This window comes from Numida meleagris, unplaced genomic scaffold (assembly GCF_002078875.1).
Source record: "Numida meleagris isolate 19003 breed g44 Domestic line unplaced genomic scaffold, NumMel1.0 unplaced_Scaffold208, whole genome shotgun sequence".
In the NCBI taxonomy this organism is placed as follows: Eukaryota; Metazoa; Chordata; class Aves; order Galliformes; family Numididae; genus Numida; species Numida meleagris.
In genome coordinates, this window is record NW_018363880.1 from 722,426 (window position 1) to 746,221 (window position 23,796).

Sequence of the window (23,796 nt, forward strand, 5' to 3'; positions counted from 1 at the left end):
GAAGGAATATGTGGCACAGTCCTTTTGTTCCTTACATTCCTTACTCTCTGGGCCACTTCTATGCCTAAACCTCCCTGCCCTGAGGGAAGTGAGGGGCCACAGTAGTGGAAGAGGGAAAAAAACAAAGAGCAAAAAAGAAAAAAGATGAACTGAAAAATTTGAAAGTACAAGCATGAGTTAAGCAAGTACTGGCACTAAGGCTGTTCAGGAAGGACTGCTGCACTTGTCAGCCCACACTGCCAGCAGATAGCCCTTGGTGCACGACTCCCATCGAGCAAACACTGCCTAGCTTTGCTACGATTTGAAAAGGATTACTCAGGTAGCAAAGACAGTCTTACACAGGCACTGAAGTATGCACAAATACATTTAGTCCCAGATATGCATATTAGTTGCTTTTGTTACAGCCTCAAAGACGTCTCTGACTGTGAGGCAAGGTATAGCTTTGAGTAAAAACCCACAGACACCCGACTAGTTTCACCGGCTGCATTTTAAGGGTCCACACCCCGGACTCAGCGAGCGGTTCAGCAGCCAGCGGAAGTCGCGAGCCACCGCCCTCAGAGGCGGTGCCCAGCCGCCGCGCCCCTTGTCCCGGACGCGCGGCAGCCGGCGGCCCAGGAGCGGGCGGGCGTTGTGAGCGACGGGCCGCAGGCGGGCGGGCGGCCGGCTGGCCATGGAGGTACGTGGTCTCCCGCTCTGTCTGCTGGCCGTCACTTGCGCGGTGCCTGCGCTGAGCCTGGGCCAGGGCTGTGCCGCGCAGCGAATGGACAACGCCATCATCGATATAAACTTGTCTCTCCCCATGGGTATCCGAGGTGTGGAACCGGTGCACATTTCAACACCAGAGGCTTGTATACATGCCTGCTGCTTGGGAAAAAAGCTGTCAGGTAACCGAATTTTCTGTTGCCTTTTCTATTACTGCTTATGTACACTGAGGAAATTACTTGTGGAATTGCCCGGGATTGCGTGGGTTCTCACCAGGAAGGAATGAGGGACTTTGCTGTGCTCAGGACCGAAACGTTCATTTCTCTGCCATTTACGCTGCCAGTAGTTGTGGCATGTGGTTTCTGATTGTTCCAGCCCAAGGTGATGCTGGAGTGTTGATGTCAGAGTGTTTCAGAGAGAAACTGCGGTAAAGAAATGGAGGTAGCTTTGAATATTAAAGCCACTCAGACCTAGATGCATCGCTTCAGCAGACACACTGCAAGGTAACTCGGTTTTTAGCCAGAATTGAAAATGCTTTCACTATCCTGGAACTGCTGATTTTCATCAGGAGTGGTAGGAGATACAGCAGCAAGCAGAAATGACAGTGTGTAAAAGGGACCCATAACTGGATAGAAAAAATGTATATCCACAGGTACATTGAGGAAATTTTCAGATTTATCAGGATTTGTAAGCAAAAAAAAATCGTTATATAAAGTGCTTCCAACATGGTATGGGTGAGGGGAGAATGTGAGATTAGACTCATTATTTCCACGTAATAATCTGTACAGGAAGAGGAAGGTGTAACCTTTCGTATGTTGGCCTTCGTCCATTCTTTTGCAGTCCTGTGTTGTTTTTCCCTTAGGAATATTAGATGTAGGTAGTTTTCCTCTTACTCATGGGAGGAAAACTTAATTTTTAGCAAACTAGAATTTATTATCAAGTTGCTGTAAATTTCTTGTTACTGAAATGTGTATGTGTTCTTTCTCAGGAGACAAGAAATGTAACTTTGTGATTTTTGATGCTCAAAGGGCAAGCACACAGCCAAACTGCTACCTGTTTCATTGCCCTAGCACAGAGGCTTGTCTGATGAAACGTGCAATGGGACTTGTGAGCTACAAGATAGGTCAAGGTAAGTATATGTAATAGTAAAAAGCCACAGATAACCACGCTGGTTGATCCCCCGTGACTTTTCAGCAGTGAGTAGATAATGCTTCAGAGTTGCATCTTTAGTAAAATGCTTTAAACCAAATGTTCTATTATGAAAATGCTATTCTTTTGCTTTGTGGGAGGTGGGTAGGCAAGTGTGTGGCGAGCATCTACACGGGCCCAATCATTATGAAATTCCTTCACATAAGATTCAGAACTCCTCATAGTTTTCCTTTGCTTAAAACAAAAAAGAAGCTTTATCTGTCTTGGTGTATTCTGTTCAAGGAAAATTTCTAGTACAGAAAGCATAAGGGCATTGCTGAAAGCAATAGAAATATGATGCCCTTGTAGGCATCTGTGTATTCAAAGGATTCATGCAACAGTGCTGAATACCATGTATACACAGATGTTAGGCAAGCCTCAGAGCACCACTGGGATGTTAGTGAGTAACTGATGATAGTAATCATTATTTTCTGTTTTCAGTTACAGAACCTGAGGCACAGATGCAAGCTGACTAATCTCTAAGCTTTATGGCTTTTGGGCTTTACACTCAAAAATTCTCACTGTCTGTCATGCACTGTAGGATTTTTAATAGCAAGATTTACTTGCTGAACATAAAGAATGCAAAGAACGTAAGAAGACACTTGTGCTTTTGTCTTGCATATCGTGTAATGCTCAGTTAATGCTGATCGTAAAGATGATGTTAGCTTATTTACCTTAGGTTCCTGGTAAGCTTTCAAAGGCACCACCTGAGTGGTGTTGGTACTGACAAACATTTAAAGCCTTCTGTTTTTCTTTTGTTGTTGTTGTTTTTTTTTAATGAAGATCTTCATGTGATTACGCAGAAAACCGAGCTAAAAGGATAAAAATATTCTGTTGCTAATAAAGTAAATTGAAATACTGAAATTGTGTTAGTAACAAAGTTGTTTACGTTGTTGGTTGGTTGGTTTTGGTTTGGTTTTTGTTTGTTTGATTTTAAACTATTCTTGTAGCTTGTTAGCTACTGGAAACAACTTCTGTCTTGGGAAGTAAAACATTTCCTGATTCCAGTCGCAAATAGCTATTGCTGAAAAAGAAATAACATTTCTGGTTTTCTGCAGTACTTCTGTGGAGTTTGCTTTTTCTACTGCACTGAGATAGATAGCCACACAGGACAGATAAATACAATCCAAGTATGTTCAGGAGGTGTTTATTTGTTTTTTTAAGATTGACAATTTGTGATTTGATTTCTAATGCAGTTTATTGGATTTGAGATATCATCAGGACCACTTTGTTTTCTTCATTTCTTTATAAAGGTTGTCTTCTGTAGTGCCCTTGTTCTTTCTTGCCAGCAAGTGTATCTGTTCTAGTTCTGTAGCTGCATCTAGTGCAGTAGTTCTTGGCAATTGTGTTTGGGAGCTTATAGTCTAAAACAGAGACAAAGAATACTATAGAGTTAGTGTTTAATACTGAAAATAAAGTAGTGTTAGTAAACACAGGTAGTTATGATAATTAATCTGAGTGCTGCAGAGAAGCAATGATACTTAACTCCTGTGCAGGACTCATCACTGTGCTGCCTCCACACTTTGTCCTTTGAACACTGCATGAATACTCCAGTTCCTTAGCTGGAGCTGAGGCCAGTGAGCTGAAGATGACATAGCATGTGGCAAATGCTTTGTGGTTGTCACACTGCATCAATTATTTATTTAAATGCATGGAGGAGGCTATCGAAGTGCACTGGGAGCAGAGAAAAATGTGTTGGTGACTCACTCAGTGGTTGTGGCGGGCCATTTCCTCGCTGGTGTGGAAATGTGTTCAGAACTGCAGACTGCAGCTGAGAGTTAGGCTGTCTTTGGCCATACAGCTTCTGATTATGTAGTGCTGGAAAGCTGTTATCAGCCTCTTCCTTTACTTTGCTAACAAACTAGTGCCTGACTGGAAGGTTAGGATAAAAATTGGTGTGTATAGTTCAAGTTAAGCTGCTGTGCTCTTATTTAAAGCATTGCCTTTTTTTGTTTGTTTTTCACTTCAGCTTTTGGAGGAATTTAGGGCTTGCAGATGTATCTTCTAACAGCAGCCTGTTAGATTTCTTTGCATGTATAATAAGCCTGAAATAAATTCATCCCTTTAAGATAAGAATTCCTACTTGAGAAAGAAGTGACAATGAAAACATAAATGACTTTTTATTATTTCTTTAAATTCCAGTGCAGTTAACAAACCTTTCTTTCTGTAAAAGAGGAATGAGAGCATATTCCATCTTTAATGTTTTTGGTTGCTACTGAATGGCAACAATGAGAATGCAGCCTGTACCAGTTAGCCAGTTTTTCTAAGAGCTCATGCTTACCAGCTCTAATATCTGTGCAGAATCAGATAACTGCTAGAATTATCTATTGTATGGCATTTCTGTCGCAGACAGCTGTTTTCTTCCTTCCAAATTCCTTTAACTGACATTCCCCCACTTGGTTTGCCAGCAGTAGGTGTCAACTTTTGGAGAATATGAAGTGCAACTGCTTCAGATATGTCAGAGACTCCTGAAGTAGTGTCTTTCTTCTAGCATGACGGTAGGAGCTCAGGGCTTTCCTACAAATCAGGATGTGTACTGTCTTGGGGGAAGTGGAAGAATGGACATTTGATAAATCTGATGACAAGAAAAAAATATTTGACTACTTGTTCTTTACCAGTGAGTGGTATAGTTGTGACTGGTATAACTCTCCCATCAGCCAGGATAGACCAGACTAGTAAATTCTTGGACTAAAGCTGGCTCTCTATATAGAAAAGTACATTTTACCATGCTACTGGAAAAAATGGAGTTCACTGTCATTACCACACACTTAGAGTACTTGTGCAACAGTTCTTTGCGCTCCCTCAGAAAGACATTAAAACCTTTGAATTCTTCGTAGTGGCAATATTCGTTTAATGTGTTGGCTACATGGAAACATACAAACTTACATTCTTTGTCTAAATACTTTGATCAGAAATGTATTTTTGCAAACTCAGCAGGGCTGGTCTCCTGCTCTGTATGATACGTTTGTAGGAATACCAACAATTTCTTACAATTGAGAAAGAAAAATCTCACAAAAATTAGGAACTCTTTCTACCTTCTCTGTAAATAGAAGCCCCAGGGACACCTCATCTGTGTAGTAAAATATTTGAATGTTGCAGTCATGTGAATGAAATCTAAGTGGAGCAGAGCACTTGCAGATGCTAATGCTAGGAGGCCCTGGAGCTTAACAGACTCGTCATCAAGATGTCTAAACTGCACCTGTTAAGTGATTCGGGAAAAGTCACTTAGCCTCCCTCTGCTCAGGTGGGGATGCTATTACCACCTGTTATCATAAGGCAATTCTTATATGTGAAGTGAATCGTATTAAGCAGTCATGGGATGTTTGTTTATAGTGATAAAGGGAAGTATAGAAGTAATGTGGGTAGATGGAAATACATATATCTGACCGAAGTGAGGTTGATTATATCTACTTAATTGACAGAGACTGGAATAGTTTATAGGCAATGGGCATACTTGCTCTACTTTTCATTTCTAAATAAACATATGCATGCCATATGAGTACGGAACAGATTGGAATGATTGCACAGGTAAATTCTCTTAAGCTGCAGTCAGGGTCTAATGTGTTCAGGCTTGAGATTAATAGGTCTTATGACACAGATGATGTAGAAGTCACTGCATACTTTAAATAAAAGATCTTGGTGCCCCTATTTGTTTACTCATTACTTTCTGAAGCCCCCTGATATTGCTATTCCTATGAAATATAATGAGTAAACCCATGGTAATTAAAAATAGATTCAGCAATTAAATACTGATATTTTCTTTCTGTCTGCAGACACCGATGCCCTGGAGGACACATCCTTCAAAAATGAGGACTTTCATTCAAATGAACGCTCTATACCTTCAGATGCCAGAACTTTTATTTCTCAAAGTCAGGCTAGCCATCAGAATCGTACCACTGCTTTGCAACAATTTGTTTTTCATCAGGCATCTGAAGTCCTCAACCATACGGCCAAGCATGTAGACAACACTGAATTTCGTACTATTTTTCCTGAATCACAATGGGCAGACAATCCCAAGAGCTTAGACCCCTTGCCAAGGCAGACAGTAATTAATCCACCACCAAATACATCATCTGCTGTTCAAATTGGAAACCCTTCTGCTTTGTTTTCCACCACTCAGTCTAGTGTTCCCAGTCCCAGCAGTACTACTGTTACTCCTTTGCCTACAAGTACTGTCAGACTGAAATCTTATACAACTTCTTTGCTTATAGGTGGTGCCAAACCTAGTACTGTCACCACAACAACCACCTTTATGCTTACTGCAAGAGCTGAACCTGGTATCCCTGCTGCCAGTATTGCTGCTACTCACGTTCTTTCCAGTCCCACAACTTCTGCTTCTACTTCTACAGCCAAGTGGGTGACCTCTAATCCCGTAACAGCCACCAGCTCAGCAGGGCTCAGAAGTTCATCCATCCCTCCTGAGCCAACAGTTGTCTCTACCAATTATACCAGCCGTGTTACCTTTGTCTCTTTTTCAGGTTTTGCTCTGTCTTCTATTGCTTCCCCCATAGCTTCCCAAAACAACCATCAGGATTATGACCCATCTGATTCAGAAGGCAACCTCTCAGAGAATGTTCAGACAAGAAAAGGCTTTGTTCAGCTGGAAGACAAAAGCAGACTTGTAGCGGCTTTACTTTTTGGCGTGATATTCTTGCTGTTAGTTATTGCACTCATGGGGAAGAAAATGCATGAATCTCTTCAGAAGAGACAATATACCAGGTTAGATTACTTGATCAATGGAATGTATGCTGATGTGTGATGGGGCATAGGGAATAGATTGTTGGGAGCATTTATTATCTTTGAAAGAACTACTCTGAAAGTGAAGGGCAGATATGAAATCTCAAAAAACGATGCATTCCTTTTTTTGTCACCAGTGGCCAGATCGTTTTGGTGGGGAAGAGAACTGCTATTTCCATGTGGAAATACAATGTCTATAGTTTGATTTAGTATCAAATTCTGAATATAAACCCTCAAGCTAAGCAAAAAAGTTCTCGTATTTAAGGAGAAAATAATTTCAAGAGTGTATTCTGTGACTAGATTAGCAGAATAGAATTCAACCTAATTAGTTGAGTACCTGTGCAGCACACGAGCACTTTCAATGCTATTTGCCTCCAAATACATCAGTGTTACACAGGTCTGGCATCATGTAACTGTATATGGCATCCTATATACTCTATCTGAACCTTAAATGAGTATTGGATAGTAGTATATAGCATCCAAATGGCTTTAAGTACAAAGAGTAAACTAATATCCATAACATACTTAGCTTAACTTTCCTTAACTACATCATGTTTATTGACATTTATCTTGAATGCTTTCGTGTGCATACATCATAAGCTATACTTTACGCACTGCAAATTTAAGTTTGCCTTTTCTGAAGAGATCACCATCCTCTTGCACACTGATTTTTTGCAGGACATGTCAAATAGTTTTTATCGTATTTAGTTAAAGCTGGAATCAGTTTTTTTTCATGACAAATAGCATGACCAAGTGATTTGGCATATGCACAAGAATCTGTTCTAATATACATAAACCTATAACAGCTGAAACTTAAGACTTAATTGTAGAGCAGATGGAAACTTGGGAAGGAACTGAGCAAAGACAACAGCTGTGTTATTAGCAGAAGACACAGAAAAAGTATGGTCTCCGGTTCCTGAACATCTAGACAGATCGAAGGGAATTAAGAAAGTATTAAGTAACGTTGATGGATGTGTTGTACAAGAGTCCTAAACTCAGTGATATTTCCTATGGTCAGAGAAGCATTATCTTCAAACAACTTTGCATTATCTTTCTGCTTCTAGCATTCTTTTACTGCCCTCACCAGGCTAGTGGCTCATAAAAGCACTGCTTGAAACAGGGCTAGAGTTGTTAGAAACACACACAGAATCGCAGGTCCTCAAGGGATCATTGAGTCCAGTCCTTCTGCTAAAGTGGAACATACAGGTCCTAGATGGGTCTTGAGTATCTCCATTGAAGGAGACTCCACAACCTCTGGGCAACCTGTTCCAATGCTCCATCACCCTTACCGTAAAAAAAAGTTCTTCTGTATGTTGGTATGGAATATCCTATGTACAAGTTTTAGACCATTTCTCCTTGTACTGTCTCTGCACACCACTGAGAAGACCCTGGCCTCATCCATTTGCCTTCAACCTCCCTTTAGAGATTTTTTGTAAACATTAATCATAGCTCTAGAACTCTACATGTTCTCAAAGCATGTCTTTTTTACTTCTGGGATCATGTTCATATGACTGGTAATAAGCACAGCTGCCCTATGTTTCCATGCGTCTGGAATGAGAGGCAAGTGAGAGTGCCTGTAAGCATCCACTGTTTCAACCTCCAGTTCATATTACATTTTTCCACACCATCACCAGTCTTAACCTGTTTTTAGAATGAAACCCTAGATATCGAAGTATCTGTGGCAGGCAGCATAATCAACTACAAACATTGGGATAGAGAAGGAAAGGTGCCTTATGAAAAGAAGCAAATAATTACATTACAAAATATGAAAAGTAACTCATGTCCAAGAGATTCTTAGATCTATCAAGCTTAGTGCAGTGGGAAGCAGTCATGATCCAAAAATGGCATCAAGGCAAATTTTCTGAGAGCTCTAACAATAACTTTATGCAGAAAATTCTCTGAAAATTCTGTTATTTAATAATCAAAGACAAGTCAGTGTTCCTTATGTCAAGAAGTTGAATTCTTGCTATATGGAGGCTGAAAGTTACTTTATAGATATAAAACCAGCTGGTTTTCTACGTTACTTCTATCTAATAATGCTTACATGAATAACAGTCTGGCTAGTGTCTTAGAATTGAACAAATTTGCAGAAGTATCTCAACTTTATCAGCTTGTCTGTTGACTGCACATTATTTAGCCTTTGCTTCTTTTTTGTTTTTATTTTTTTTTAAATCAGCTAGTTTCAGAGGTTTGTGGTCAAAGAATATGATGAAGATGGAAAATATTTATGGGAAGTAAGTTAAAGAAATTATAATTACTAGGTCCAGTTGTGGGCTGTAAAATGCAGGTCCAAATATGAGATTGACTATAGTTTTCTCTAAAAAGACTTACAACCTAGTGAGAAGCCTTCTATGTTTCCTATGCCATCATAGCAACTTACTACAGGAGAGGTATTGAGAAGAACTGAACCTTCACTGTGCATTTCTACTATAGTAAAAAATTTGTTGGAGGTAGAGATGCTTGATAGTAATTGAGGCAATGCAGTGCAGTAGACACAGGTTCAACAGGAGGGCAGACACATTGTAGGGTCATTCAGAGTGCAGGGCGTGTGTTTGGCTAATACCACTAGAAACATTGCCTTCCAGCCAAAACATCCAACATATATCATACACTGTGAATGGGAGAACGAAACCAGTGAGTTGCATGTATATTGTGACTAACTTAGTGAGAAATCTGAGCTGAGTGGTCTTTTAATAATTTTTGAGTGGAACATACAACTTTAAATGTTAATACATAAATAAAAAATAAATATAGAATCATAGAATTGTTTGAGTTGGAAAGAACCTTAAAGATCATCCAACCTCTTAAAGTTCAGTTCCAACCTCTCTGCCAGGGGCTGGAGCAGTTTGCACTACAGCAGGTTGTTCAAAGCCCCATCCAGCCTGGCCTTGAACACTTCCAGGAATGGAGCATCAACAGCTTCCTTTAGCATTATACATATAGGGATCCCATCCATTTGCCTTGTTAGAGCAAATGAGATTATTGGGTGACCTGCCTAGAACGTTCTGTAGGGGGATTTATAGGCTGTGTTTGAACACTAGAGGGCAACAACAGTTTATTAAATAGAATCAACAAATGTGAGGATGTAAATATAAAAATGTTTTATTTAGCTTGGTTTTTAACTTTCCAGTCAGTGGCTATTTCACTGCAAATTATGTTCCATGACAAAAATGTTTTGTTTACTGGAAGGCTCTTGGTGGAAGATTATACACATACTCTTTTTAAGCTTCTAACTATATCATATAGCAGTAGTGAAGCACTGTCGAAGACAGCAAAACACTAAGTATATAATTGTCTACATTTTAATAATGTCAAATCAGATTGTATTTTTAGTCACATATTAGCATTGTCAGTAAAAAGAGCAGGAGAGAGATTTCGTATAATCATTCTTTCAACAGTGGTGCTTAATTAAGCACATTTTATGAGCGTACTTATTCATCTGAATAATAGCGTTGGATTATGAAAGAGAAATAACAGAATAACTGCAAAAAAATCCACCTAGTGTGTTATGCTTTTTGACACTGCTTATCTAAAATTTCTGTACATGGACAGCTCTTATGGTCTTAAATGTGCACCATGCTCCCTGATGTGAAGTGATCAAACAGCAACAAACTTTTGCAGATTGTTCAGGAACTAAACAGATATGCCCTTCCTGCTAGTAGGGGAAAAAAAAAGAAGATATCTTCCCTCCTGAAAATAAACAATAGTGCCTTAAGACATAAAAATAAAACTGAAATCATATAGTTTGATCATCAGAATTGGGGTGGCTCTTTCTGAGTACAGTCATATATGTGAGGGCACAAGGCCAAAAGCTGATTGACTTTAATCACCTGGAGAGTGTAATAAATTCTATTGCTGCTTGTTTCATGTAGTTCTTTCATAGTACTGAGCAAACATTAAGTGTGTAAATATAGACTGTCATGAACAAAACTCTTTTGTGTTATTATACATTCAGGCAAATAGCTAGTGCAAATTTTATGATCCCTGCTAAAAATCATTAAGAAGTAACAAACTTATCTGAAGACCTATTTGAGTTGTATGAGAAAAACACATAGTTCCTAGCATAAGGGTCTGCAAACCCTTTATGGCATGTTCTTTTCAAAGAGCGCTTCAGTTTATTGTAATTCCTGTAGGAGTAGGAAATGCTTATACTTAGGATTTTTTTTTCTTTGAGTAAATTACTAACTAACAGCCAAGTAGTAGCTAAACAACCAAATCAAGCACATTTGAATCTGATGACACCATTAGATATTGGCTTGCACCCATCATTCCACACTTCATGCTGATAAAAACATTGAGTATAAAGTGCCATTACTGCTGTCAACAGTTTCTACCTATAACCTCTTATAGAGGAGCTATACTTTGTGGTTTGGCACACGCTCAAAATTGGCCTAGACTGCTGGGCACTTCCTATGCATTACTCGTTCCCACACAGGTAATATAATTCCTTACCTCTCTGATCATAGATAGTTATAAGACAGTTATACCCTTTCATCATTTGTAAGTCTTAGACGTCCTTTGAAGAGTGTACATGACATTCTGTTGATGGATATGTCCCCTGAAATATCTGGATATATTGAAATTTTTTGTTCATCTTCAAGAGACCTGCACACTCCGAATCTCACCATTTAAATTTCCTTTTTTTTTTTTCTTTTCTTTTTTCCTAGTCTTTCAGGTGACAGAGCACTGGCACAGGTTGTGGAGTCTCCTCCTTGGAGATCTTCAGAAGATGCCTGTACATAGGCCTGAGCACCTTCCTCTGGATGGCCCTGCTTGAGCAGGGGTGGGACCAAATGGATCCAGATGTCCTGCCAACCTTAGTGATTCAGTGATTCTGTGATAAAAGGGAAAAGCATAGAACTTCTGCTCTTAAGATCAGGTCCCCTGGGAAGCTGGCCTTAGGGACAAAGGAAGGGAACAGGGCTGGCAGCTCTTCAAGGATGTCTTTCTGAGTGCAAAAGAGCTTTCTGTCCCACAGCATGAGAAATCAAGCAGAGGAGGCAGGAAACCAGCATGGCTGAGCAAGGACCTGCTCGTCAAACTGAGGGATAAGAATTCTATGCAGTGGAAGCAGGGTGGCTTGGGAAGGATACAGGTGTCTGGATGTGCAGAGATGGGATCAGGAAAACCAAGGCATAGGTGGAACTGAACTTGTAAGTGATGTGAAAAGTATCAATAAAGGATTCTACAGGTATGTTGATTAGAAGAGAAAGGCCAAGGAGAGCGTATTCCCCCTGAAGAATGAGAAGGTAAAAATGGTAACAAAAGATATGGAGAGGGTTGAGGTACTCAGCAAGGTCTTTGCCTCAGTCTTCACTGGCTGTCAGGCTTTCCATGTCTCTCGCATCCCTTAACCTCTAGACAGGGGTAGGAGGAGCAAAATCCCTCTCATTGTAAGCAAAGAATAAGTTTGAGACCAACTGATGAGACTGAATGTATACAAGTCTATGGGATGGGACGACGTGCATCACAGGGTCCTGGAGGAACTGCCTAATGTGGTTGCCAAGCCACTCTGCATTATATTTGGAAGTCATGTCTGTTAGGTGAAGTCCCTGGTGAGTAGAAAAAGGGAAACATCACTCCCATTTTTGAGGAAGTCAGAAAGGAAGATGTAGGAAACTGCAGGCCAGTAAGCCTCTGTGACCACAGAGATCATGAAATAGATCCTCCTGTTAAGGCACATGCAAGATAAAGAGGTGATGCTGGTGACAGCCAGCATGGCTTCACCAACAGCAGATCATGCCTAACTAATCTGGTGGCTTTCTGTAATGGAGTGATGGCATCAGTAGACAAAGGAAGAGCAACTGATTTCGTTTACCTGGCCTTCTGCAAGGCCTTTGGTATGGTCCCACATCACATTCTGATCCCTAAATGGGAAAAATATGGATTTGAAGGATGGTCTATTCAATGGATAAAGAATTGGTTGAATGGTTGCAGTCAGAGTTTTGTGTCAGCAGTTGTATGTCCAGATGGAGGTCGGTGATGAGTGGTGTCCCCCAGAGGTCTGTTTTGGGACCACTGTTCTTCAACATCTTGTCAACATCAATGACATAGACAGTGAGATTGAGTACACCCTCAGCAAGTTTGCCAATGACACTAGTCTGGGTGCCACAGTTGATACAACGGGAGGGGATGCCATCCAAAGGGCATCCAAGGGACAAGCTTGCAAAGTAGACCCATGTGAACCTAATGATGTTCAAGAAGGCCAAGAGCAACATATTGCACTTGGGTCAGGGCAATCCCAGGTATGTGTAAAGAGTGGGAGAAGAATTCCTTGAGAGCAGCCCTGTGGAGAAGGACTTTGGGATTCTGGCAGATGAAAAGCTTGATGCAAGCCAACAGTATGCATTTGCAGCCCAGAAGACCAGCTCTATCTTGGGATGCATCAAGACAGGGGTGGCCAGCAGGGCGAGGGAGGTGATTGTCCCCCTCTACTCTGCCCTTTTGAGGCCCAACCTGCAGTTCTGTGTCCATGCCTGTGGCCTCCAACACAAGAAAGATGTAGAGCTGTTGGAGCAGGTCCAGAGGAGGGCCATGAAGAACAGAGGACTGGGAGCGCCTCTCCTGCAAAGAAGGATTGAGGGAACTGGGCTTGTTCAGCCTAAAAATGAGAAGGCGTTATTGCAGCCTTTCAGTACTGGAAATCAACTTTTTACACAGGAGATTAGTGATAGGACAAGGGGGGATGGTTTTAAACTAGAAGAGGGGAGATTTATATTAGATTAGTGTTATGGTTTTGTGATTTTTGTTGTCGGTATTCCACATCATTACATCATGTAAGGTACGGGCAGTTAAAGAGTTAATTCCTGGTTACTGCAAACTACCTTTTTTGGTGTGGCCCTCTGAGGGGGAGGGGAAGAGGTGCACTCCCCAGGGGTCTTTTGCGTTGGAGGGGAGGGGGTGAAGCCGTGTGGGAGACGCGGGGTCTGTTCCTTCCTGCCCGGCGGAGAAAGCACGTGGTCCTCCTGCAGTTTACTGTGTAAGATTTTCAGCCTGTAAACCCTCTATTATAATTCTACTAGCCTCATTTTGATATATTTAGTAAAATTAGTTGTTCCTCCTCAGATTGGTGCCGCTGTTTTTTGTGTTAGATCCGCCTATGAGTCCCCTGTTTTTTTTTTTTCCCCTCTTCCCTTTGTTTTCCCAGGTTGCGGCTCCACGGCTTCTCTGCCGCTCTAACCGCCGGACCACCCAGGGGCCGGTGCCCACTCACCGGCAATTTTTTTTTTCCTTCCTCTTTTCTCATTTTTTTCCTTTTGGGCCTGTCCCCCTTGTCACGGACGCAGACCCTTAGATAATACCGTGACAATTAGGAGGAAATTTTTTACTCAGAGGATGATAAGGACCTGGAACAGGTTTCCCAGAGAAGTTGTGGATACCTCATCCCTGGAGGAGTTCAGGGCCAGGTTGGCTTGGGCCCTGGGGAGTCTGATCTAATGGGTTACAACCCTGCCCACAGCAGAGGAGGTGGAACTGGGTGGGTTTTAGGGTCCCTTTCCAACCCAAGCCATTCTATGATTCTATGATTTGCTCATCTGAGCTGCCACTGAAGACCATGAAGGTGTTTCTTCAAAATGCTAAGGTGATAAGGGTAGTTACATGCTTTTTTAAAACTGGTTTATTCATAATTAATGGAGTGATAGTTTTTGTTACAGGCCTGAATTTGGACTCAGTCATGATTTTACTGTTTTTTTGCACAGATGCTACTAGAGGTAGCTTAAGCTTCATGAAGAGTCTCCTGTTTATGAGGATGGATTGCTTTTTGAAGAAGCAAAAAAAGCACCTGCCATATCAGAGAAGCAGCTGAGTTCCATGGATAGAGTTTCCAGCTGAACATTCAAAAGCCACAGGGAGCACCACCGCATTTGCTCCATGCACCCTACTTAGACTGAGATAATTATGTTATTAGTGGTGGTTAAGCTTTGATATTGTGACTTTTGCAGCTCTTCTCAACAACAAATAAAAAATTTGCACAAAGTTCAGACATTTATTCTTATGCTGGGAATATGGTAGAGAAACACAACACAGACTTCCTATGAGCTTGCCTGCTGTTTACTTAGTTTTTCAGTATGTTTTTCTGTTTGGTTTTATGAATGAGCCTTTTTTTTCCCTACCTCTAAATGCAAATTCTACTGACAGATCTGAATTTTTCCCATGTAGCCCAGTAAGTTATGAATGAGACGATCTTTGTCCTTTGATGGCCATGCGCTGCTCTGTCCTTGCGTATGCAGTTCCCATTTATATATACCAGTGTGAGGTCCTCCTGCACATGGTTTATGGCTGTCAGTCAAGTTCTCCCACTTAGTGTCTCATATCTTTTCAAACCAATTGCCTTGTAGGATGACATGAATTTTCAGCCCAGAGGTAAAATTTATGATAGAATCTAAAGACAATTTTCCCAGCTGCTTCTGATTATTTGACTATGACAATATTTTCCTTGTTTTGTTCCCGGACATGAAATAAGGAGTTCAAATGTTTCTCCATCATGTGATATCTCAGGCACAATTTCCAGAAATAATCCAGTTCTGACACATGCTATATGTTGCCTTTACAGAACCAGAACACTGTTTTAGAAAGGCCAAAAATAATTTATTTGGGAGGTATAGCTTTAAACAAGTGAGAACAGCTCACACTATCCTGCTTGCTACTAAACAAGATACACATGTGGCTTTCCTACACAGATACATAAAACAAGTGTATACCTCATTCAAGTGAATTCTGTGAAGGATGGTGTGTTTTGAAAAGTGACAGATCTGAACGCTGAAGTTTATCCATGTGTTATGCCTAAGAGAGAATGTAAGCTTTTCCAGATATCTGTTGGAGACTCCATTTCAAGGGTAAGTTTGAGGGCAAGTCAAGTATCGTAATGTTTTTGTAGCTACCAAAATTAGGTACCTCTAGTGACAACAGTGATGCTTCTCCAATGGCTATCCCATTATTTGGTAACTGAAGTGATTTCCAGGAACTTTTTCTGCATACATTATCAATAACACGAAGAGTGGTAAAAAACTGTGTGCATGCTACAAGCAGTTCAAGTACAGCCTCCTTATGTTTAGAATGTCTCTTGTGTCTGTAGGATATCAGACATTTGTTCCCCAGGTTATCCTGGGGAACAATCCAGACTGAATTAAAAAGGATAGATGTGGCAGCTGTGGTCAATGACTATGCACAACAGCAGGTTACCATGCATCAGCTGGCAAGTGATAATTGTCCCCAAGTGAGACACCAGTTCTTGTGCTTGTTCTGGTGTGTGCTGACGCCTGTATTACAGCTAAGACTGTGGAAGGAACATGGGCTTGAAAAGTTAATTGAAAAGATGAGGTATGTTTTCTGGGGTAAAATGTATGGCTTTATAACTGTCCTTGATTTCTTTCTCCTTTCACTAGTTTTCACCTAGTTGAATGTTGCTTAAATCCTAATTAGAAACTGTCTTGGTCTTAATGGACCTGGTAAAACAAAATAGGTCTCCCCAGAAATGAATTTGCATGTTCCTTATTTGGAGTTTGACTTAAATTTTAATAAATTTTGCTTGAATCTCTAACTCAGCTCAATTCATATTTATTTTACCCTCTTACCATCAGTAGTGACAACTCAGTATCCAACTTCTACCTTCTTTTCCTGTGCAGCTGTTTCATTTTCTATCTAATGTTTTTCAAGAGTGGAGGTTTTGCTAAGGTATTGGCTGGGTTTTCTTTGCTTTTGTTTCCAGATCTTCATGTTTAAAACTGAACAGTATTTTAAACTTCAATTTTGATGTCATAAGCTTAATTTTGAAATGTTATCTATATAACAGAATAAGTGATCTACCAGCACTGCAATGGTGAGTGCTTTTTGCTCACGAAGTAGTCCTTCTGTACTTACTGAAATAAATAGTAGCATCTCAGAAAAAGCAGATTTTGTCCTTTATTTGTCTTAAAGAGCCATTACAAGTGTTCCAGCTATGTTGTAAGCAGGCATCTCAAATGTTTTGTCTTCACTTTTTCAGTATAAATCATAGCACAATTCTGTTGAAAATAATATTAAAAAAAAAAAAAAACCTGTCATGTGCACAGCTGAATACTCAAAATTTTGTGTGCGGAAACTAGGAGGGCTACTGGGGCAATAAATGAGATAAATAGTTGTATCTCTTCTGCTTGTGATTACTGTGTATGGTAAACCAAATAAACAGAGAACTAGTGCAGTTTACCCAAACCTTGCTGTTTCACTATAGCTATAGTATGTGCAGAAGTGAGGGGTGGTAGATGAAGCGGAAGCAACAACTAAGTAACTGGTATACACAATGCTCTGCAAACATTTTTTTTTCCTCCTACTCTTAAGCAGTTTGGGGTCTTTGGTTCCCATTGTGTATTTTTTTTAAATGGTGACCAGGACACTTGATACATTGGGTTCACGATTTATTGCCACAGAATACCATGAGAAGCGCATATACATCCTCACTAACATTTTCTCTGCCAAGATTCCTAAACCACAAACATAGCTAGTGCTCTAAACTATTGGTTCTTACAACTCCTCAAGCTTCCCATATTAAAAAAAAAGTTTTGGGGAAGAATAGCATTTTATATATAACGTCCAAAGAAAAGATGTCTTAATATGCCAAAATTAAATGAGGATTTTAGTCTGTGTAAGCCATTTTAATATCATTCTAAAGGTATGAGATTTTTCACAATTGTAGTAAGGAAAAATCTGTACAAGTTGCATTAACTGCAAAGCTCTGACACCAAAAAAGGCATTGGAAGGAGCTTTATGTGTCAGGCCTGTGCAGACACCATTTGCTATCTTTTATTCAAAGATCCACATGACCAAATACTGTCACTGTGGGGTTGGTGGAAGAGGTGAGGGAATAGGAAAGGAAAAGGAATTGGCTGGATAGCTTCACTTTTTTCTTAATAAGAAGAGAAAACAATCAATTTAATCCATAACTGAGTATGATGATTCCTTAGTAATATCTTTATAGCAGGCACAATTGTTTTAATAAGTATATTTGAGGCATGTATCTTTCTCTGTTCTTTCCTTTCTCACTTATCTGTATTTATTTGCCAGTTGATAAAGAATCTTTATCCAAGCCCATACTGTAAGGAAATTATGTGAAGAACTATGGAACAGCAGCAAATGAGACTTCAGCCATATATAATTGCCTCTTCTATCCCCTCATCACATGAAGATTGAGCTACAGGCCATAAGACACAAAAATCTTTATATACAGAACCAGAGACGTGTTAAGGACCTGCATTCATTCTTGTTCTAACAGGTAATGAAATCAATGTGACATATTTAGCCACTGCCAAGGGGTAATGAGTGCACAGCTTTCTGCTGTTCTGGGCCTGTATTTCAAATATCTTTTGTGGGGATATAGGTGTTTACCATACTTAGTGCTGCTGCCAGTTGATAATGGAGAAAATGAGAGAAATTTGAAATTTGTTTTTCACTTCAGTCATTCCCCTCCAAATCCTATATCTCTGATTCACAGACCGACATGATTCTAATAAACCAGAATTTCTCTAGCTATCTTGGAATTACTGGGAAAAGCATGTTTAAAAGGGGTAGACTGTAGAATCAGCCATTGACAATTATCTTTGGATTTCATGCTTTGAAAAGTGAGCAAGGACTAATAAGAACTATTACCAGCATTGCTATTAGTTGAGTTCAAGATTTAAAGAAAAAAAAAAAAAAAAGGCAAGTTTATTCATTGAAGAGTGGTGTCATGCTCTGCGGCATTCACAACCATTTTTATCATTCTGAAATAAACTGGGACTTACACATGCCCTACATGCTACTTTTCCAAGCCTTGAAACAGGTATCATAGTAAAACAAAACTTGGAGAAGAGAGTACATTGAGGTAACAGTTCTGAATTATCAAAGGCATTAATTTTTCTCTTAGAAAAACTAGCAAATACTAATTTAATGAAAAAAATAAGAAGGTACCTCCACCTATTTTTAACAACTATCTATAAAGATTTTTTTCTTGAAATAATGAACTGCTCCAGCTTTTTATGATTTTACTTTTTGAATCTCATAAATGGAGGTTGACGTCAATGTTGTAGAAATTAAACCTAAAAGGTTAACCATAAGAGGGCAGTCTTTTCTGCTCTAAGGAAGTGTACAAGTAACTCATGCTGCTTCTCTGGAATAGTTTGAGAACTTCTTTAACAGCTAATAAAAACAACACCTCTGAAGTGGTGTCACAGTTAATGATACATAGCCATTTTCTTGAGGTGCTACGTGTCTGTCAACTGTTTACAGGCTGGTTCAGCCCAGTTCCGTGACTAATAGGGCGAGGGACCCAAAGACCCACACCCCAGGAAAGGGAAAAGGGAAAAAAGGGTAGGGAGATGGGCCTAAGAACAAAACAGCAGCAACGACCTGAGGAGAAACAAACTAATTTACTAAATAAGATATTGGAATGCAAAATAACACAATATAATACAATATAATTACAATTTAAGCTAATAAATCCAATGAAACGAGAGTGTCCAAAATTAAGGTAGGCCTTGCTCTAGTGCTGATGGTGAGACGGCCGGGGAGCGAGATGCTGCCAGGACGAGAGACGGGATGAGAAGAGAGCATCTCGTGATCCGCAAAGAGTTTTATCTTTCCCTCTGAACGGAAATGATAACAGAGCAGCAAAGTCCCCTGGGAAATGTAGTTCTTCTGAGAGCCAGGTACCCGGAACTATCCATGGAACTAGAGCATTAACTCTTTAACTCCCAGTACGCTACATGATGTTATGATGTGGAATACCAATAACCCAAAATCATAAAACCATGACAGTGTCTTGGCTGAATCGCAGACTAAATAAATATAAATCTATAGAAATATAGATGTAAATAAATGATCATAAATCTTCTCCCCAGATTTTGAACTGGAGAAGGGTGATTCTCTTTTGTTATCATGAACTACAGCTTTTCCATGTGCATCCCTATTACTGCACTTTAGCTCCTTCTTGTGCACAGATGGTGTGTCACAGTGTGTATATTACACAAGATTGAAGTGCTGTACTTCAATTGAAGTAATTGCTAATTACTGTAACTTACCTTTCTTGATCATAATAAGGCATACATCTAGTTATTTATCCCTATGACTAAAATAGTGTGAACAAATGTACAATCCTTTACCAGTAACTGATTTTTAAACTTCAAAAGCTGCAGTGTGAAGCATAATTGGTAAATACTATGGATGTGTATTGCAAAATGCTGAGCTTCATGAAAGTGTTCTGAAAATGAAGTATTCTTAAATTGTTGTCATTTAAAATGCATGCATGTTGTTGTTAATAGAGCCCAGATGCTCTCTGTTTTTGAAAATCTTTGCAAACTAAAATAAAATAGTTTTTTTGGTATCTGTCAACCTGAAATGCAATCTCTTTTGAAAGGATGTTCTAGCTGTATCAACCTAGCATTACAGTTCTTTACAAATTTTAGAACTCTAACTTTCTCAAATGACTTTTATAATTTTGCTTTGAAATGTAGCCATGGCTACATGGTTTTCACATGGAAAGTATTGGACTTGCCCTGTGGCCTGGTGAGCAGTGCCAAATTAAAATCAGAATCCTATACAGTTCACACTGAAAGTACTACAGCTGAAGAAGCATATCCTGAGGCAGTGTTGTTTTCAGCTCCCTGGGAGATGGAAGAGGAGAAAAGAGGTGGTAGATAAACAGCCTAATCTTGGATACACCATCAGCAGGAGTCCAAACAGTCCTTGAAAGGTATAAAGAAAAAGCCCAAGCCCATAGGGTCATCTATTTTATATTTCCCCTTCAGATTATCACTGGAATCCTGTTGGACTAGCTTACCCCTATGCTCGGCTGATCTCAAGGACCTTCTCTGTGAAGTTTTTGTTGTGAGGATTTTTTCAGCCACAAAGAAATGCAGTTCTCATCCTGGACACTAGGCAGCATCTTCTGAAAGAGGAGATGGTAAAAAAAAAAGGAATGGGTATTACACTTAATGGAGAAAAACTAAGGTAGCACAGAAGAGCAAGGAGAAGAGACAACTACATATCTGATTTAAAAAAAGGGGGGGCTTGATTGATTGGTGGGAAAATAGCGGGAATGATAGTTGTTGCTGTAGTTTGACAGACTGCAGGGAACCCTACAGACAGTAACTGAAGTGAATTCTCCCACCCTGGAGAATATTTCTGGAATAGAGAAATAGCTATCAGCCCAAGGAAATTGCTCATAAGCCGACTAAGTCTTGTTGAACAGATGCACTTAATATGACTTTACTTTTAATAGTAAAAGTGAGGGGTAAATATTTCTGCTAATTACTGATTTATAAGAAGGCATAGATGATCTAGTACTCTAGTCATTAAAGAAGGAACACTATGGTGTTCCATTGCCCTCTTGGAACAGGATAAATCTTGTAAGGCACATCTGTCATATTTCTTAGAGATGATCTTGTTTAGGAAAAGAAATGGACAAAGGTTTTTTGTTTATGAGTATCAACTGTACAAGCTAGGCAAAGTAGCAAGGTGATGATCCGTGGAGTCAGGGCATCTTATTTTATCTGTGAAATTGTAACAGATGTCACTGATGAAGCTGTCACTACTTTGCATCCTGTCTCCTATGCTGTTTTGCTGCAGTCTTTCCTGATGGATGCAAGAAAGGACTTCAGCTAGAGTTTCAGTATGAAACTTGACCCTTTTGAAGCTGGTGAGAGTTCTGCCATTGACTTCAGAGGGGTCAGGTTTTTACCATGCCATGCCTATTAACTCTTGCTGAGACATTCAGCAAGGGAGCTAATTATGGTAGTGGTTCCTGTGATGTGGGCAGCCACAAATTCATTTGCTGAGCAGCTATCTTCTGCTAACAGCTTTTCCTCATTAGGGACTTCAGTCCCCATTCTACAAAGGATCCAACTGACTTCACTGCAGCCCAGGGCACTGTTCAAAGATACAGATACTTGGGCAGTTGCTACTGGTTTCAGGAGCTCCAGCTGCCACTCCTGGCTGTCCTCTGTTCTGACACGAATGCTTGTGAAGCTGTATTATGAACCAAACCAGGGAACTAACCTGAGTATAACGAAATTCTTGTGAAAGCTCTTGAATCATTGAATCACCATCTGAGTCTGAAGGTAAGGATAAGGCTGTACAGATTTCTTGACAGTCAAAGACTCTGACTGGATTTGAGCTAGCAGATGAATACTTCTGTTTATAAGATTAACAAAAATAATTGTAATCAACAAGAGGAGCTTCCTACTGCAACAAAAAACATTCCCTTTGCACTTCCATTTCCTTCATCTTAACTGTAAGATCAAATGAAGGAATCTAAGTATTTCGGAGGAGCCCTGGCTGTCAGAATCTTTTCTGTGTGAGGTAATCTTGTCACCAGGTTTACTTTGTAAAAACATCTACAGCTGAGTTCCTTCTATGTGTATGAATTAGAAGTAAAGTTGAGAAACAGTTACAACATAGGTTTGGTCTTGAATCCTAAGCACTGAATGGAAAATTGTTTTTAAAAAGACTACCTAGGCTTGAGTAGAGAGAGGACTGTCTCTATGAAGCATGTGGGGAAAAGGGGATACACAAGTGAAGCCACTAATCACTAAATGATTTAGAGGAAATTCTAACAGGAAAGGAAAGGTCATGAAATATAGAAAAATGGTCAAATTCATGATGGGTGACAGCATGCAATGCTTGTAAGCTAAAAATAAAGCCAGTCAGATGGGATAGCGGGGAAAATGTGAGAGCCAACAGGCAGGGGATCATGCTCCCAAGGGAGATAATCAAGACACCCGTGAGTTTACAGCAAAAAGAAACAAAACAAAAAACAAACAAAAAAAGACAACAAAACAAGATGCAAGAGAGAACAACACATAGAGAAATTTGTCATTCAGGGGTTCAGGCTTGAGTTTTCTCTCAGCTGTGCACTGTGTTATTAAGATATGAAGAATTCACTATGGATTTGCAATACTTCATAAGAGGTTAATCGCAGATCATGCAACACTGAGTTACTGTTTTCTTTTATTCCAGTTACTCAGTGAAAATAAATAGAACGCTGTGCTGCTTCTGTCTGTTCCCACAAAATCCAGTTGTGACAACAAGGGTATGCTGAGGTTTATCTACTCTCTGGTACGTTTTTTCATGGGAAGCCCTTCCCCTCCACTATCCTTGTGGATCTTGCTTGAGTTTGCTATTTGTCCTGGCTGACAAGGCATCAGCAGAGGAGGCTATTTCACCTGGCGAAGTCAAAGATATTTTAATGCAGACCTGCCCTCAGGCAGCTATTACTGTTGAGTTGTTTACATTTTCAAGATTTTTTTCCCTTTCTTAAGCAACTTTTAAAGTTGGATATATACTTCTTTCTCTAAAAAGTTTTGACTTGCGGTTTTCCCCCAGTAGAATCTGAAAGTCTGATATCATCACATGACTGCTGGAGTCTGATGTCAGAGCAAGTCTGCAATGCCTGGGCCTTTAATCTGGCCCAGATGTTATCTCCTACTGTAATCACAAGAAAAGCTATGAAAATATATGTTCAACAGAAAAGAAATTAAAAGTTAAATGTTTCCATAAGTTTCTAATAACCCTGAAAATAATACAAACTTCTGAATGCGAGTATCTCAAATTTTGCTTTAAGTCGTTCTGCCTCGTAGCCTCATCCCACAGAGCAGCTGTCACGTTCCGAGAGGAAAAGAGGGATGCCTGGTGAGACCTGGCGTTCCTAGGCGAAATACTGAGTAGTTTTCCCACGGGGCAGCTCCGCAGAAATTCCCGAGGAAAGGCTGCGGCGCCGCAGCCCGCCCCTCACTCGGGAGCTGCCGCCGGGCAGCGGCTGAAAAGGACAGAGGAGGAGTTCGGCCAGGCAGCCCTCACCTGCTGGCGGAGGAGAACGGCCGCCTTTGTGCAGCCGCCACCGCCCTGTGACTGAAAGTAGTCCCGTCCCTCCCGGGCCGGCGTTGCTCCGACAACCATATCGTACCCAAAAAGGCGGCGGAGGTGTGCGTGTGAAACAACACGGGAAATAGTCCCGCTGGAGCGCGACAGCGGCGACTGGCTACCCCGTCCGACCCCTCGTCTCGCCCACGGGCGCCCGTGGGCCCCACGCGCCCGCCCTCACCCCGCGCCCCGACCGAGGCGGAGCTTCCCGCCGGGCCGTGAGGCGCTTGCCCGCCACCTCCTGCGCGCGCGCCACCCTGTGCCCGCCCGCTCGCTCCCCGCCAGAGGAGGCGGGCGGTG

General features: G+C 40.6%; 1 protein-coding gene and 1 long non-coding RNA gene across 6 annotated transcripts; one reads left to right on the forward strand and one right to left on the reverse strand.

Annotated features, from left to right (window-relative positions):
- Positions 1 to 550: 550 nt before the first annotated feature.
- On the forward strand, positions 551 to 14,609 carry MANSC1 (MANSC domain containing 1). Of its 5 annotated transcripts, XR_002433889.1 has the most exons (5): positions 552 to 884; positions 1,691 to 1,831; positions 5,664 to 6,243; positions 6,369 to 6,609; positions 11,295 to 13,330. XR_002433889.1 is itself a non-coding variant. In XM_021382313.1 (4 exons), the coding sequence occupies exons 1-4, from the start codon at positions 671 to 673 to the stop codon at positions 11,368 to 11,370; spliced, it is 672 nt and encodes a 223-aa protein (XP_021237988.1). In that variant the 5' UTR covers positions 551 to 670; the 3' UTR covers positions 11,371 to 13,330. The 5 variants fall into 5 exon arrangements, 4 of the variants coding, with proteins under 4 accessions (XP_021237988.1, XP_021237987.1, XP_021237986.1 ...); XM_021382313.1 differs by lacking the exon at positions 5,664 to 6,243 and having other exon boundaries at positions 551 to 884; XM_021382312.1 differs by lacking the exon at positions 11,295 to 13,330 and adding an exon at positions 14,328 to 14,609 and having other exon boundaries at positions 553 to 884; positions 5,664 to 6,609.
- LOC110390808 lies at positions 3,011 to 23,707 on the reverse strand. Its single transcript, XR_002433890.1, has 3 exons — positions 23,434 to 23,707; positions 20,417 to 20,524; positions 3,011 to 3,254 (listed from the first exon to the last, which is right to left on the reverse strand). It is a non-coding gene; the product is annotated as an uncharacterized LOC110390808 (long non-coding RNA).
- Between the last annotated feature and the right edge of the window lie 89 nt (positions 23,708 to 23,796).

Bases quoted from the DNA above. Each gene is read 5' to 3' on its own strand.
- MANSC1 (XM_021382310.1), top strand. From the start codon at position 671: ATGGAGGTACGTGGTCTCCCGCTCTGTCTGCTGGCCGTCACTTGCGCG. The intron at 885-1,690 runs GTAACCGAATTT...GTTCTTTCTCAG, and splicing joins CTTGGGAAAAAAGCTGTCAG to GAGACAAGAAATGTAACTTT. The intron at 6,610-11,294 runs GTTAGATTACTT...CTTTTTTCCTAG, and splicing joins CAGAAGAGACAATATACCAG to TCTTTCAGGTGACAGAGCAC.